General features: G+C 44.4%; 1 protein-coding gene across 2 annotated transcripts in view; it reads right to left on the bottom strand.

Annotated features, from left to right (window-relative positions):
• The window catches only part of LOC110520662 (desmin), a 37,184-nt gene that overhangs the window by 6,395 nt on the left and 13,673 nt on the right, over positions 1-17,116 (bottom strand). Inside the window, exons 2-9 of one of the 2 annotated variants that reach the window (XM_036975333.1) lie at positions 15,858-15,918; positions 15,151-15,246; positions 8,606-8,767; positions 7,987-8,112; positions 4,028-4,248; positions 2,873-2,967; positions 993-1,078; positions 1-29 (exon numbers count right to left, since the gene is read on the bottom strand). The exon at positions 1-29 is cut by the window's left edge and continues 52 nt beyond it. In XM_036975333.1, the coding sequence (XP_036831228.1) occupies positions 1-29; positions 993-1,078; positions 2,873-2,967; positions 4,028-4,248; positions 7,987-8,112; positions 8,606-8,767; positions 15,151-15,246; positions 15,858-15,918 (876 nt within the window). The remainder of the gene's footprint in view (positions 30-992; positions 1,079-2,872; positions 2,968-4,027; positions 4,249-7,986; positions 8,113-8,605; positions 8,768-15,150; positions 15,247-15,857; positions 15,919-17,116) is intronic. The other variant, XM_036975334.1, reaches the window with a different exon arrangement.

The following is a 17,116-nucleotide window of genomic DNA, read 5'->3' on the forward strand; positions in this document are numbered from 1 at the left end:
AAAAGAGACATGGTCTCAAAGGGACTTTCCTGTGAAAATAAAGGTTAAATAAACACAATAAAATACATATAGATATACCGGAGACAAGGACTATACAACTGTAGTTTACTGTGAACAATAGTGTGTCCTCCAGGGTTTAGTCAATCCAGGAAGTAAAATGTAAATTCAGGAAGTAAAATGTAAATTCAGGAAGTAAAATGTAAATCCAGGAAGTAAAATGTAAATCCAGGAAGTAAAATGTAAATTCAGGAAGTAAAATGTAAATTCAGGAAGTAAAATTAAATTCCATTCCCGCCACAAGGAGTCGCTGGAGTGCGATGAGCCAAGTAAACCCCCCGCCTGCCAAACCCTCCCCTAACCCGGACGACGCTGGGCCAATTGTGTACTGCCCTATGGGACTTTCGGTCACGGCCGGTTGTGACGGCCTGGGATCGAACCCGGGTCTGTCGTAATGCATCAAGTATTGTACCACTTGGGAGGCCGTCTCAATGCTTTTCCATTAAGAAAATGTTTAATTGGGAATCAGGAATTTCTGTTCACTTCATGAATTGTCTGAAATGAAATTATATTGACCCGAACCCTGGTGTCCTCTGTACATCTCTGAACTGTGAGAGGAGGGTGAGATGCTCGGAGGTGGGGTAGAGTCATCAGGTCTAATACTGAGGTGCTCCGGATAGGAGAAGTGAGTTAATTAAAAGATAGTTGATCAACAGTTGAGATTTAAACTGTACTTACACACAGAGCACTAGCACCCTCTCTCAATTAATATTTAATCTAGATCAAAATGTATTAATTAAATGACTGTAAGGCTAAGAGATGCTATGTCCAAGTGCAAAATAAACACCCTATTCCTTATATATAGTGCGCTACTTTTGACACAATGTCCCGGGCCCTGGTAGTGCACTATGAAGGGGATATGGAGTTATTTAGGATGAGGCCTATATTTGTCCATAGTGTCTGCTGTTTTTTGTCGTTCTGTCTGTTTAGCTCACCTCTCCATCGCGGGTTTCGATGGTCTTGATCAGAACAGTCTTCTTTGAGTGGACCTCTGATGAACGCCCTACGTCTGGGCTGGTCTCTGCAGGGAGAGGACAGAGGTAACACAACCTCAGTCTAATCCAGGACTCAGCTCTCAGGCTTAATGAGACTTGAAAAAGATGTCAACTCAAGACTAGCAGACTATCTCTAGGCTGATGTTTTGAATGGAAAGACCACAAGTAAGACTATCTCAACCGTAACCTAGCCACAACCACAACCTTACCTCAACCTTACCTCAACCTAACCTCAACCTAACCTCAACCTAACCTCAACCTAACCTTACCTCAACCTAACCACAACCTAACCCTACCTCAACCTAACCTCAACCTAACCTCAACCTAACCTCAACCTAACCTCAACCTAACCTCAACCTAACCTAACCACAACCTAACCTAACCTCAACCTAACCTCAACCTGACCAAACCACAACCTAACCTCAACCTAACCCCCAAAACAACCTTAGTCTCTTACCACAGCAGCAGAGAGGAGGTAGGCCCGCGAAATGAGGTAAAAAACAACCACAAGCTAACCCAAAAGCCACAGTTGATTTATGACATCCCATGATCAATATTAATTAAGTCTAATCGGGCTCCATTATTTTCATTTGGCTGGTAAACAAGACATACCCCCTACTCCTCCCCTCCCCCCTACTCCTCCCCTCCCCCTACTCCTCCCCTCCCCCCTACTCCTCCCCTCCCCCCTACTCCTCCCCTCCCCTCCCCTACTCCTCCCCTCCCCTCCCCCTACTCCTCCCCTCCCCTCCCCCTACTCCTCCCCTCCCCCCTACTCCTCCCCTCCCCCTACTCCTCCCCTCCCCCTACTCCTCCCCTCCCCCCTACTCCTCCCCTCCCCCCTACTCCTCTCCTCCTCCCTTCTCCTCCCCTCCCCCTACACCTCTCCTCCCCCCTATACCTCTCCTCCCCCCTACTCCTCCCCTCCCCCTACACCTCTCCTCCCCCCTACACCTCTCCTCCCGCCTACTCCTCCCCTCCCCCTACACCTCTCCTCCCCCTACACCTCTCCTCCCCCCTACTCCTCCCCTCCCCCTACACCTCTCCTCCCGCCTACTCCTCCCCTCCCCCTACACCTCTCCTCCCCCCTTCTCCTCCCCTCCCCCCAACTCCTCCCCTCCCCAGTACTCCTCACCTCCCCCCTTCTCCTCCCCCTACTCCTCCCCTCCCCGTACACCTCTCCTCCCCCCTTCTCCTCCCCTCCCGCCTACTCCTCCCCTCCCCCTACACCTCTCCTCCCCCCTACACCTCCCCTCCCCCTACACCTCTCCTCCCCCCTTCTCCTCCCCCCTACACCTCTCCTCCCCCCTACACCTCCCCTCCCCCTACACCTCTCCTCCCCCTTCTCCTCCCCCCTACACCTCTCCTCCCCCCTACACCTCTCCTCCCCCCTACTCCTCCCCTCCCCCTACACCTCTCCTCCACCCTTCTCCTCCCCCCTACACCTCCCCTCCCCCCTACACCTCTCCTCCCCCCTACTCCTCCCCTCCCCCTACACCTCTCCTCACCCCTACTCCTCTCCTCCTCCCTACACCTCTCCTCCCCCCTACTCCTCCCCTCCCCCCTACACCTCTCCTCCCCCCTACACCTCTCCTCCCCCCTACACCTCCCCTCCCCCCTACTCCTCTCCTCCCCCCTTCTCCTCCCCTCCCCCTACACCTCTCCTCCCCCCTACACCTCTCCTCCCCCCTACACCTCCCCTCCCCCTACTCCTCCCCTCCCTGGTCTTAGAATTATCAATATCTGAAATGCATCAACTGTCAACCTATTTTCCGCTTCTCCCCCTTCTGGTAAAATGTGATGCTGAAGAAACGTGTTCTCACCTCTGAATCCAATAGTGGAATATGATGAGGCAGCAGAGTGAGCAGCAGAGTGAGCAGCAGAGTGAGAGGCGGAGTGGGAGCCAGATACAGTGATGCTGGGGAAAGAGAGAGAGAGAAGACAAAACATACAGGAAATGACAGGTTAGATATCTATTTGACTGAACGTTTGAAAGTCCCTGCAACAATCTATTGTGGCTGATTCCATTCATGATGACCTCCCTCGCCTACTTTTACCCTGGCTCTATCGCAACGTGTCTTTTGCAATACCTTGCATCTTATCTCCTCCCTCCTTCTCAACGGTAATGGGGCAGAGGAAGCACAAGTGTATCTACCGGGAAGAGTTTAAATATCTTCCACACCCCATTTGAATCAACTGATGAATTGAATGAGGAGAAAAGCCTGCAAACATTTAAACATAATGGTACTTATTGTTTTATCTATAAAATGTATTGCACAACTACCTTACTTTGTTTTGATCAATTTATATATGTATTTTGGGATCCCTCCCCCTACTCCTCTCCTCCCACTTCTCTATCCCTCCCCCTACTCCTCCCCTCCCTCTTCTCTATCCCCATCTACACCTCCCCTCCCCCTACTCCTCCCCTACTTCTTATCCATCCCTCCCCCTACTCCTCCTCTCCATCCCTCCCCCTACTCCTCCTCTCCCTCTTCTCTATCCCTCCCCCTCCCCCTCTCCTCCCTCTTCTCTATCCCTCCCCCCTACTCCTCTCCTCCCTCTTCTCTATCCTTCCCCTTACTCCTCCCCTCCCTCTTCTCTATCCTTCCCCTTACTCCTCCTCTCCCTCTTCTCTATCCCTCCCCCTCCCCCTACTCCTCTCCCCCCTTTTCTCTATCCCTCCCTCTACTCCTCTCCTCCCTCTTCTCTATCCCTCCCCCTACTCCTCTCCTCCCTCTTCTCTATCCCTCCCCCTACACCTCTCCTCCCTCTTCTCTATCCCTCCCCCTACTCCTCTCTTCCCTCTTCCCCATCCCTCCACCTACACCTCTCCTCCCTCTTCTCTATCCCTCCCCCTACACCTCTCCTCCCTCTTCTCTATCCCTCCCCCTACACCTCTCCTCCCTCTTCCCTATCCCTCCCCCTACACCTCTCCTCCCTCTTCTCTATCCCTCCCTCTACTTATCCCTCTCTCCTACCGGCTCTCCTCTCCTTCCAGTAGCTTCCTGTAGGTAGCGATCTCTATATCCAGGGCCATCTTGACATTGAGGAGGTCCTGGTACTCTCTGAGGTGACGAGCCATCTCATCCTTCATCTTAGCGATCTCAGCCTCCAGACGGGTGATGGAGTCCTGGTAACCTCCAGCCTCGTTTCCCAGACGATCCTCCATCTCCCTCATCTGCCTCAGCAGAGATTCGTTCTGTAGGGAGGAGAGAGAGAGAGAGACAGGGATGATTACATTAACAGTAAAGTAGGTAAACAGGTATCATAGTTAGATTGAGAGGGGGGATGGGGGAATCGGGGAGAGGTGATTGAAGTGATGACAGGTTAGGGAATTGTCCTGAAGTGCATCGTACCCACATATTTAAAACCATTGGACTGTCAAATACAAGAAGTAATATAGAGTAGGGTGTAGTGATATAGAGTAGGGTGTAGTAATATAGAGTAGAATGTAGTAATATAGAGCAGGGTGTAGTAATATAGAGTATAATGTAGTAATATAGAGTAGGGTGTAGTAATATAGAGTAGGGTGTAGTAATATATAGTAGGGTGTAGTGATATAGAGTAGAATGTAGTAATAGAGTAGGGTGTAGTGATATAGAGTAGGGTGTAGTAATATAGAGTAGAATGTAGTAATATAGAGTATAATGTAGTAATAGAGTAGGGTGTAGTAATATAGAGCAGGGTGTAGTAATATAGAGTATAATGTAGTAATATAGAGTAGGGTGTAGTAATACAGAGTAGGGTGTAGTAATATAGAGTATAATGTAGTAATATAGAGTATAATGTAGTAATATAGAGTAGGGTGTAGTAATATAGAGTATAATGTAGTAATATAGAGTAGGGTGTAGTAATATAGAGTATAATGTAGTAATATAGAGTAGGGTGTAGTAATATAGAGTAGGGTGTAGTAATATAGAGTAGGGTGTAGTAATAGAGTAGGGTGTAGTAATATAGAGTAGGGTGTAGTAATATAGAGTAGGGTGTAGTAATATAGAGTAGGGTGTAGTAATATAGAGTAGGGTGTAGTAATATAGAGTATGGTGTAGTAATATAGAGTATAATGTAGTAATAGAGTAGGGTGTAGTAATATAGAGTAGGGTGTAGTAATATAGAGTAGGGTGTAGTAATATAGAGTATGGTGTAGTAATATAGAGTATAATGTAGTAATAGAGTAGGGTGTAGTAATATAGAGTAGGGTGTAGTAATATAGAGTAGAATGTAGTAATAGAGTAGGGTGTAGTAATATAGAGTAGGGTGTAGTAATATAGAGTAGAATGTAGTAATAGAGTAGGGTGTAGTAATATAGAGTAGAATGTAGTAATATAGAGTAGGGTGTAGTGATATAGAGTAGGGTGTAGTAATATAGAGTAGGGTGTAGTAATATAGTAGGGTTTAGTAATATAGAGTAGGGTGTAGTAATAGAGTAGGGTGTAGTAATATAGAATAGGGTGTAGTGATATAGAGTAGGGTGTAGTAATATAGAGTAGGGTGTAGTAATATAGAGTAGGTGTAGTAATAGAGTAGGGTGTAGTAATATAGAGTAGGGTGTAGTAATAGAGTATAATGTAGTAATATAGAGTAGGGTGTAGTAATATAGAGTAGGGTGTAGTGATATAGAGTAGGGTGTAGTAATATAGAGTAGGGTGTAGTAATAGAGTAGGGTGTAGTAATATAGAATAGGGTGTAGTGATATAGAGTAGGGTGTAGTAATATAGAGTAGGGTGTAGTAATATAGAGTAGGGTGTAGTAATAGAGTAGGGTGTAGTAATATAGAATAGGGTGTAGTGATATAGAGTAGGGTGTAGTAATATAGAGTAGGGTGTAGTAATATAGAATAGGGTGTAGTGATATAGAGTAGGGTGTAGTAATATAGAGTAGAATGTAGTAATAGAGTAGGGTGTAGTAATATAGAGTAGGGTGTAGTAATAGAGTAGGGTGTAGTAATATAGAGTAGGGTGTAGTAATAGAGTAGGGTGTAGTAATATGGAATAGGGTGTAGTGATATAGAGTAGGGTGTAGTAATATAGAGTAGAATGTAGTAATAGAGTAGGGTGTAGTAATATAGAGTAGAATGTAGTAATAGAGTAGGGTGTAGTAATATAGAGTAGGGTGTAGTAATATAGAGTAGGGTGTAGTAATATAGAGTAGGGTGTAGTAATATAGAGTAGGGTGTAGTAATATAGAGTAGAATGTAGTAATAGAGTAGGGTGTAGTAATATAGAGTAGGGTGTAGTAATATAGAGTAGGGTGTAGTAATATAGTAGGGTGTAGTAATATAGAATAGGGTGTAGTGATATAGAGTAGGGTGTAGTAATATAGAGTAGAATGTAGTAATAGAGTAGGGTGTAGTAATAGAGTAGGGTGTAGTAATATAGAGTAGAATGTAGTAATAGAGTAGGGTGTAGTAATATAGAATAGGGTGTAGTGATATAGAGTAGGGTGTAGTAATATAGAGTAGAATGCAGTAATAGAGTAGGGTGTAGTAATATAGAGTAGGGTGTAGTAATATAGAATATGGTGTAGTGATATAGAGTAGGGTGTAGTAATATAGAGTAGAATGTAGTAATAGAGTAGGGTGTAGTAATATAGAGTAGGGTGTAGTAATATAGAGTAGGGTGTAGTAATATAGTAGGGTGTAGTAATATAGAATAGGGTGTAGTGATATAGAGTAGGGTGTAGTAATATAGAGTAGAATGTAGTAATAGAGTAGGGTGTAGTAATAGAGTAGGGTGTAGTAATATAGAGTAGAATGTAGTAATAGAGTAGGGTGTAGTAATATAGAATAGGGTGTAGTGATATAGAGTAGGGTGTAGTAATATAGAGTAGAATGCAGTAATAGAGTAGGGTGTAGTAATATAGAGTAGGGTGTAGTAATATAGAGTAGAATGTAGTAATAGAGTAGGGTGTAGTAATATAGAGTAGAATGTAGTAATAGAGTAGGGTGTAGTAATAGAGTAGGGTGTAGTAATAGAGAGTAGAATGTAGTAATAGAGTAGGGTGTAGTAATATAGAATAGGGTGTAGTGATATAGAGTAGGGTGTAGTAATATAGAGTAGAATGTAGTAATAGAGTAGGGTGTAGTAATATAGAGTAGGGTGTAGTAATATAGAATAGGGTGTAGTAATATAGAGCAGGGTGTAGTAATATAGAGTAGAATGTAGTAATATAGAATAGGGTGTAGTAATGTAGAGTAGGGTGTAGTAATATAGAGTAGAATGTAGTAATAGAGTAGGGTGTAGTAATATAGAATAGGGTGTAGTAATATAGAATAGGGTGTAGTGATATAGAGAAGGGTGTAGTAATATAGAGTAGAATGTAGTAATATAGAGTAGGGTGTAGTAATATAGAGTAGGGTGTAGTAATATAGAGTAGAATGTAGTAATATAGAGTATAATGTAGTAATATAGAGTAGGGTGTAGTAATATAGAGTATAATGTAGTAATATAGAGTATAATGTAGTAATATAGAGTAGGGTATGGTAATATAGAGTATAATGTAGTAATATAGAGTAGGGTGTAGTAATATAGAGTATAATGTAGTAATATAGAATAGGGTGTAGTAATATAGAGTATAATGTAGTAATATAGAGTATAATGTAGTAATATAGAGTAGGGTGTAGTAATATAGAGTATAATGTAGTAATATAGAGTATAATGTAGTAATATAGAGTAGGGTGTAGTAATATAGAGTATAATGTAGTAATATAGAGTAGGGTGAAGTAATATAGAGTATAATGTAGTAATATAGAGTAGGGTGTAGTAATATAGAGTATAATGTAGTAATATAGAGTAGGGTGTAGTAATATAGAGTAGAATGTAGTAATATAGAGTAGGGTGTAGTAATATAGAGTAGAATGTAGTAATATAGAGTATAATGTAGTAATATAGAGTAGGGTGTAGTAATATAGTGTAGAATGTAGTAACAGAGTACTTACGGTTCCCTTGAGAGAGTCGATCTCACAGGTGTAGGACTGGATCTGATGCCTGAACTCCATGCTCTCCTGTTTGGACTGTCTCAGAGCATCGTTGTTCTTGTTCACAGCCTGGTTCAGGTCTGACACCTGGAGAGGAGGTGGAGACATGGGGTGGAATAGATGCTACAGTCACTGTGCAGTGGTGCCAATGTAGTTAGCTTAGCTACAGTCACTGTGTAGTGGTGCCGATGTAGTTAGCTTAGCTACTGTCACTGTGTAGTGGTGCCGATGTAGTTAGCTTGGCTACTGTCACTGTGTAGTGGTGCCGATGTAGTTAGCTTAGCTACTGTCACTATGTAGTGGTGCCGATGTAGTTAGCTTAGCTACAGTCACTGTGTAGTGGTGCCGATGTAGTTAGCTTAGCTACTGTCACTGTTTAGTGGTGCCGATGTAGTTAGCTTAGCTACTGTCACTGTTTAGTGGTGCCGATGTAGTTAGCTTAGCTACTGTCACCTGTGTAGTGGTGCCCGATGTAGTTAGCTTAGCTACTGTTACCTGTGTAGTGGTGCCTGATGGTGTGTTATAGATGGTTCCTCTGTACTATACCATATTATATAATACTGTTATAGATGGTGGTCACCTTTGACTTGTACCAGTCCTCTGCCTCTGAGATGTTCTTGGCTGCGATGCCCTCGTACTGCATACGGATGTCCCTGAGGGCAGCGGTCAGGTCTGGTTTGGACATGTCCATCTGGACCTGCACCGAGGTCTCCTGGATCTGGCTCGTCATCTCATGGATCTCCTGCAGGGGGTACGAGGTCAGAGGTCAGGGGTTTTAGGTCAGGGGATAAAGGTCAGGGGTCAGAGGTTAGGTGTTATAGGGGTCAACTAGAGTTGAATCAGAGTGGTTTTACATGTAAGAATCAGAATCGCTGCTACAGTGGATGTTTTTCGTAGTAGTATGAACAGGATTTTATTTGGATAACTAGCCTTTGTGAAGAGAGGTTCTGATGAACCCTGAAAAGTGTATTTTTATAGTTGTGTTAATAAAGTAATATGGTTTTAATGACGAGCATTGTGCCTTTTTCTTTTTTAAGGATCCTTTAGCATAATTAGCTACTTCTTTCCTCAACGTTCCTGAGTCATTCAATATACAGGTCAAAACCCTGGCTGCTACGACATATATACAGGTCAAAACCCTGGCTCCTACGACATATAGACAGGACAAAACCCTGGCTCCTACGACATATAGACAGGTCAAAACCCTGGCTCCTACGACATATAGACAGGTCAAAACCCTGGCTCCTATGACATATATACAGGTCAAAACCCTGGCTCCTACGACATATAGACAGGACAAAACCCTGGCTCCTACGACATATAGACAGGTCAAAACCCTGGCTCCTACGACATATAGACAGGTCAAAACCCTGGCTCCTATGACATATATACAGGTCAAAACCCTGGCTCCTACGACATATAGACAGGACAAAACCCTGGCTCCTACGACATATATACAGGTCAAAACCCTGGCTCCTACGACATGTAGACAGGACAAAACCCTGGCTCCTACGACATATAGACAGGTCAAAACCCTGGCTCCTACAACATATAGACAGGACAAAACCCTGGCTCCTACGACATATAGACAGGACAAAACCCTGGCTCCTACGACATATATACAGGTCAAAACCCTGGCTCCTACGACATATAGACAGGTCAAAACCCTGGCTCCTACGACATATAGACAGGACAAAACCCTGGCTCATACGACATATAGACAGGACAAAACCCTGGCTCCTACGACATATATACAGGTCAAAACCCTGGCTCCTACAACATATATACAGGACAAAACCATGGCTCCTACAACATATAGACAGGACAAAACCCTGGCTCCTACGACATATAGACAGGACAAAACCCTGGCTCCTACGACATATAGACAGGACAAAACCCTGGCTCCTACGACATATAGACAGGACAAAACCCTGGCTCCTACGACATATAGACAGGTCAAAACCCTGGCTCCTACGACATATAGACAGGTCAAAACCCTGGCTCCTATGACATATATACAGGTCAAAACCCTGGCTCCTACGACATATAGACAGGACAAAACCCTGGCTCCTACGACATATATACAGGTCAAAACCCTGGCTCCTACGACATGTAGACAGGACAAAACCCTGGCTCCTACGACATATAGACAGGTCAAAACCCTGGCTCCTACAACATATAGACAGGTCAAAACCCTGGCTCCTACGACATATAGACAGGACAAAACCCTGGCACCTACGACATATATACAGGTCAAAACCCTGGCTCCTACGACATATAGACAGGTCAAAACCCTGGCTCCTACGACTTATAGACAGGACAAAACCCTGGCTCATACGACATATAGACAGGACAAAACCCTGGCTCCTACGACATATATACAGGTCAAAACCCTGGCTCCTACAACATATATACAGGACAAAACCATGGCTCCTACAACATATAGACAGGACAAAACCCTGGCTCCTACGACATATAGACAGGACAAAACCCTGGCTCCTACGACATATAGACAGGACAAAACCCTGGCTCCTACGACATATAGACAGGACAAAACCCTGGCTCCTACGACATATAGACAGGACAAAACCCTGGCTCCTACGACATATAGGCAGGACAAAACCCTGGCTCCTACGACATATATACAGGTCAAAACCCTGGCTCCTACGACATATAGACAGGACAAAACCCTGGCTCCTACGACATATATACAGGACAAAAGCCTGGCTGCTACAACACACAGACAGGACAAAACCCTGGCTCCTACAATACACAGACAGGACCAATGGTCTCTCTCTCTCTCATTGTCCTACAAAGACAGGACCAATGGTCTCTCTCTCTCTCATTGTCCTACAAAGGCAGGACCAATGGTCTCTCTCTCTCTCATTGTCCTACAAAGACAGGACCAATGGTCTCTCTCTCTCTCTCTCTCTCTCTCTCTCTCTCTCTCTCTCTCTCTCTCTCTCTGTCCTACAACGACAGACCAATGGTCTCTCTCTCTCTCTCTCTCTCTCTCTCTCTCTCTCTCTTTCTCTCTGTCCTACAAAGACAGGACCAATGGTCTCTCTCTCTCTCTCTCATTGTCCTACAAAGACAGGACCAATGGTCTCTCTCTCTCTCTCATTGTTCTACAAAGACAGGACCAATGGTTTCTCTCTCTCTCTTTCTCTCTCTCTCTCTCTCTCTCTCTCTCTCTCCCTCTCTCTCTCTCTCTGTCCTACATAGACAGGATCAATGATCTCTTTCTCTGCCCTAAATATTTCCCAGCTGCTAGTCTCTCTCTCTCATGGTTTAATTTTAGCTGTGCATCTGTTGAACAATGTTACAGAGGGCCCTCGATGTCACAGGCCCAGCTGACACTCTGCCTTAACCAAGTTAGGACAGGTCAGGCCAGCATAGCACTGAAGTCCAAATGTCAGAAGAGACAGCATGACAGGATCTGGCTTTAGAAACCAGATCAAGTTCCTCCATCCATTGTGCACTGTGTAACTGTACGGGTGGGTGTGTGTGTGTGTGTGTGTGTGGTGGTGGTGGTGGTGGTGGTGGTGGTGGGGGTGTGTGTTTTGCCCAGAATGTTCTGGCTACCATAGGAGTGAGTGTCACATATATGATCAACTCACTATAGAAATGATGAACTATGCAATTAGAAACTAGGAAAGTCCCGCACACTGTGCAGGATGTGACTGCATGGTTGGAGATGTATGGTTAGAGATGTATGGCTGGAGATGTATGGTTAGAGATGTATGGTTGGAGATGTATGGTTGGAGATGTATGGTTGGAGATGTATGGTTGGAGATGTATGGTTGGAGATGTATGGTTGGAGATGTATGGTTAGAGATGTATGGTTAGAGATGCATGGTTGGAGATGTATGGTTAGATATGTATGGTTGGAGATGTTTGGTTGGAGATGTATGGTTGGAGATGTATGGTTAGAGATGTATGGTTGGAGATGTATGGTTAGAGATGTATGGTTGGAGATGTATGGTTAGAGATGTATGGTTAGAGATGCATGGTTGGAGATGTATGGTTAGATATGTATGGTTGGAGATGTATGGTTGGAGATGTATGGTTGGAGATGTATGGTTAGAGATGTATGGTTGGAGATGTATGGTTAGAGATGTATGGTTGGAGATGTATGGTTAGATATGTATGGTTGGAGATGTATGGTTGGAGATGTATGGTTGGAGATGTATGGTTGGAGATGTATGGTTAGAGATGTATGGTTAGATATGTATGGTTGGAGATGTATGGTTAGATATGTATGGTTGGAGATGTATGGTTAGATATGTATGGTTGGAGATGTATGGTTAGATATGTATGGTTGGATATGTATGGTTAGATATGTATGGTTAGAGATGTATGGTTAGAGATGTACAGTAGCTAGTAGGTATAGTAGCTGGGAGTACAGTAGCTGGGAGAACAGTAGCTGGAGGTATAGTAGCTGAGAGTATAGTAGCTGGGAGTACAGTAGCTGGGAGTACAGTAGCTGGGAGTATAGTAGCTGTGTGTATCGTAGCTGGGAGTATAGTAGCTGGGAGTATAGTAGATGGGAGTATAGTAGCTGGGAGTATAGTAGCTGGGAGTATAGTAGCTGGGAGTATAGTAACTAGTATGTATAGTAGCTGGGAGTACAGTAGCTGGGAGTACAGTAGCTGGGAGTATAGTAGCTAGTAGGTATAGTAGATGGGAGTACAGTAGCTGGGAGTACAGTAGCTGGGAGCATAGTAAATGGGAGTACAGTAGCTGGGAGTATAGTAGCTAGTAGGTATAGTAGCTGGGAGTACAGTAGCTGGAAGTACAGTAGCTGGGAGTACAGTAGCTGGAGGAACAGTAGCTGGGAGTATAGTAGCTGGGAGTATAGTAGCTGGGAGTATAGTATCTGGTAGTATAGTAGCTAGTAGGTATAGTAGCTGGGAGTACAGTAGCTGGGAGTACAGTAGCTGGAGGAACAGTAGCTGGGAGTATAGTAGCTAGTAGGTATAGTAGCTGGGAGTACAGTAGCTGGGAGCATAGTAAATGGGAGTACATTAGCTGGGAGTATAGTAGCTAGTAGGTATAGTAGCTGGGAGTATAGTAGTTGGGAGCACAATAGCTGGGAGTATAGTAGCTGGGAGTACAGTATCTGATAGTATATTAGCTGGGATTATATAATCTGGGAGTTTAGTATCTGGGAGTATAGTAGCTGGGAGTATAGTAGCTGGGAGTACAGTAGCTGGGAGTAGAGTAGCTAGTAGGTATAGTCACTGGGAGTGCAGTAGCTGGGAGAACAGTAGCTGGAGGTATAGTAGTTGGGAGTATAGTAGCTGGGAGTACAGTAGCTGGGAGTACAGTAGCTGGGAGTATAGTAGCTGTGTGTATCGTAGCTGGGAGTATAGTAGCTGGGAGTATAGTAGATGGGAGTATAGTAGCTGGGAGTATAGTAGCTGGGAGTATAGTAGCTGGGAGTATAGTAACTAGTATGTATAGTAGCTGGGAGTACAGTAGCTGGGAGTACAGTAGCTGGGAGTATAGTAGCTAGTAGGTATAGTAGATGGGAGTACAGTAGCTGGGAGTACAGTAGCTGGGAGCATAGTAAATGGGAGTACAGTAGCTGGGAGTATAGTAGCTAGTAGGTATAGTAGCTGGGAGTACAGTAGCTGGAAGTACAGTAGCTGGGAGTACAGTAGCTGGAGGAACAGTAGCTGGGAGTATAGTAGCTGGGAGTATAGTAGCTGGGAGTATAGTATCTGGTAGTATAGTAGCTAGTAGGTATAGTAGCTGGGAGTACAGTAGCTGGGAGTACAGTAGCTGGAGGAACAGTAGCTGGGAGTATAGTAGCTAGTAGGTATAGTAGCTGGGAGTACAGTAGCTGGGAGCATAGTAAATGGGAGTACATTAGCTGGGAGTATAGTAGCTAGTAGGTATAGTAGCTGGGAGTATAGTAGTTGGGAGCACAATAGCTGGGAGTATAGTAGCTGGGAGTACAGTATCTGATAGTATATTAGCTGGGATTATATAATCTGGGAGTTTAGTATCTGGGAGTATAGTAGCTGGGAGTATAGTAGCTGGGAGTACAGTAGCTGGGAGTAGAGTAGCTAGTAGGTATAGTCACTGGGAGTGCAGTAGCTGGGAGTATAGTAGCTAGTAGGTATAGTCACTGGGAGTTCAGTAGCTGAGAGTATAGGAGCTCGGAGTATAGTAGCTAGTAGGTATAGTCACTGGTAGTACAGTAGCTGAGAGTATAGTAGCTGGGAGTATAGTAGCTAGTAGGTATAGTCACTGGGAGTACAGTAGCTGAGAGTATAGTAGCTGGGAGTACAGTAGCTGGGAGCATAGTAAATGGGAGTACATTAGCTGGGAGTATAGTAGCTAGTAGGTATAGTAGCTGAGAGTACAGTAGCTGGGAGTACAGTAGCCGTGAGTACAGTAGCTAGTAGTTATAGTTGTTGGGAGTACATTAGCTGGGAGTATAGTAGTTGGGAGTACAGTAGATAGGAGTATAGGAGCTGGGAGTATAGTAGCTAGTAGGTATAGTAGCTGGGAGTATAGTAGCTGGTAGTACCGTAGCTGGGAGTATAGTAGTTGGGAGTATAGCAGCTGGGAGTATACTAGCTGTGAGTATAGTAGCTGGTAGTACCGTAGCTGGGAGTATAGTAGTTGGGAGTATAGTAGCTGTGAGTATACTAGCTGTGAGTACAGTAGCTGGGAGTATAGCAGCTGGGAGTATACTAGCTAGTGGGTATAGTCACTGGGAGTACAGTAGCTGAGAGTATAGTAGCTGGGAGTATAGTAGCTAGTGGGTATAGTCACTGGGAGTACAGTAGCTGGGAGTACCAAACACCATCAGTGTATTGAAGGGTAGGATGTGAGAAAGAAGGCAGGGGAACTGACACTGATGGCTTGAACTTTACTGTAAATAAGTCTTGTCCGAGCCAGAATGGTCCATAGGGCAGGATCCTATCTCCTGTTTCCACAGCATAATGTGCTGGTTTGATATGTTCTGTTCACATTAACCTTGTAGCATGGTTTGAGCAACTATGGTAGAAGCCTCAACAGGCCGGCCCAGTTTAGTTTGGCCGGGCTTGGCTCAGTTGTGTGAAAAGGAGTTAGGAATTGTCTCAAAAGGCCATGCAGGACCACACTAACCTCCTCGTGGATCTTCTTGAGGAAGGCAATCTCCTCCTGTAGACTCTCAATGCGTCTCTCCAGGTCCAGCCTGGCCAGAGTGGCAGAGTCCACGTCCTAGAAAAACAGAACAAGAACAGGGGATAGAGTTGACGTTTAGTATTGATGTTTCAGCATAAGGCCTTTCCAAAGATGAGAGCCGACATACTGACACAGATACAGAGAGAGAGACAGAGAGAGAGACAGAGAGAGAGAGAGGAGAGAGAGAGACAGACAGACAGAGAGGAGAGAGAGAGAGAGAGAGAGACAGAGAGACAGAGAGATAGACAGAGAGCGCGAGAGAGATAGACAGAGATAGACAGAGAGACATAGATAGACAGACAGATAGACAGACAGAGAGATAGACAGAGAGAGAGAGAGATAGAGAGAGAGATAGAGAGAGAGAGACAGAGAGATAGACAGAGAGAGTGAGAGAGATAGACAGAGAGATAGACAGAGAGACAGAGATAGATAGAGAGAGAGATAGAGAGAGAGATAGGGAGATACTGAGAGAGACACTCAGAAGTTACTCTATAGAATAATTGCAGCTTCAGTTCATGTTGGTATCACACTCGGTACTGTCATCAATGATCTAACCTGACAGCATGTTGATCATTGATCATTTGGGAAGAGAGAAAGTTCTGAAGGCAGACAAAGAGAGAGAGAGGGAGAGGGAAAGTGTAACTCACAGCTCTGAAGGCAGACAGGTTGTTCTCTGCCTCTTCCCTCTGGTGGATCTCCTCCTGCAGTCTGGAGGGAGGGAGGGAGGGAGGGAGGGAGGGAGGGAGGGAGGGAGGGAGGGAGGGAGGGAGGGAGGGATTAAAGAAAAGGTTCAAATTGAGTTTAAACAGATTTCAAATGCAGCCCTTTTCCTCCCTGTTTGTGCCTGTTGGAACAGCAGACTTTATACTGATGGAACAGCAGACTTTACACTGTTGGAACAGCAGACTTTACACTGATGGAACAGCAGACTTTATACTGTTGGAACAGCAGACTTTATACTGATGGAACAGCAGACTTTACACTGATGGAACAGCAGACTTTACACTGATGGAACAGCAGACTTTATACTGATGGAACAGCAGACTTTACACTGATGGAACAGCAGACTTTATACTGATGGAACAGCAGACTTTACACTGATGGAACAGTAGACTTTATACTGATGGAACAGCAGACTTTATACTGATGGAACAGCAGACTTTACACTGGTGGAACAGCAGACTTTATACTGATGGAACAGCAGACTTTACACTGATGGAACAGCAGACTTTATACTGATGGAACAGCAGACTTTACACTGATGGAACAGCAGACTTTACACTGTTGGAACAGCAGACTTTACACTGATGGAACAGCAGACTTTATACTGATGGAACAGCAGACTTTATACTGATGGAACAGCAGACTTTACACTGATGGAACAGCAGACTTTATACTGTTGGAACAGCAGACTTTACAATGTTGGAACATCAGACTTGATACTGATGGACCAGCAGACTTTATACTGATGGAACAGCAGACTTTACACTGTTGGAACAACAGACTTTACACTGATGGAACAGCAGACTTTACACTGATGGAACAGCAGACTTTATACTGATGGAACAGCAGACTTTACACTGATGGACCAGCAGACTTTACACTGATGGAACAGCAGACTTTATACTGATGGAACAGCAGACTTTATACTGATGGAACAGCAGACTTTATACTGATGGAACAGCAGACTTTACACTGTTGGAACAGCAGACGTTATACTGATGGAACAGCAGACTTTACACTGATGGAACAGCAGACTTTACACTGATGGAACAGCAGACTTTACACTGTTGGAACAGCAGACTTTATACTGATGGAACAGCAGATTTACACTGTTGGAACAGCAGACTTTACACTGTTGGAACAGCAGACTTTATACTGATGGAACAGCAGACTTTATACTGAT

Source organism: Oncorhynchus mykiss, chromosome 3 (assembly GCF_013265735.2).
Source record: "Oncorhynchus mykiss isolate Arlee chromosome 3, USDA_OmykA_1.1, whole genome shotgun sequence".
In the NCBI taxonomy this organism is placed as follows: Eukaryota; Metazoa; Chordata; class Actinopteri; order Salmoniformes; family Salmonidae; genus Oncorhynchus; species Oncorhynchus mykiss.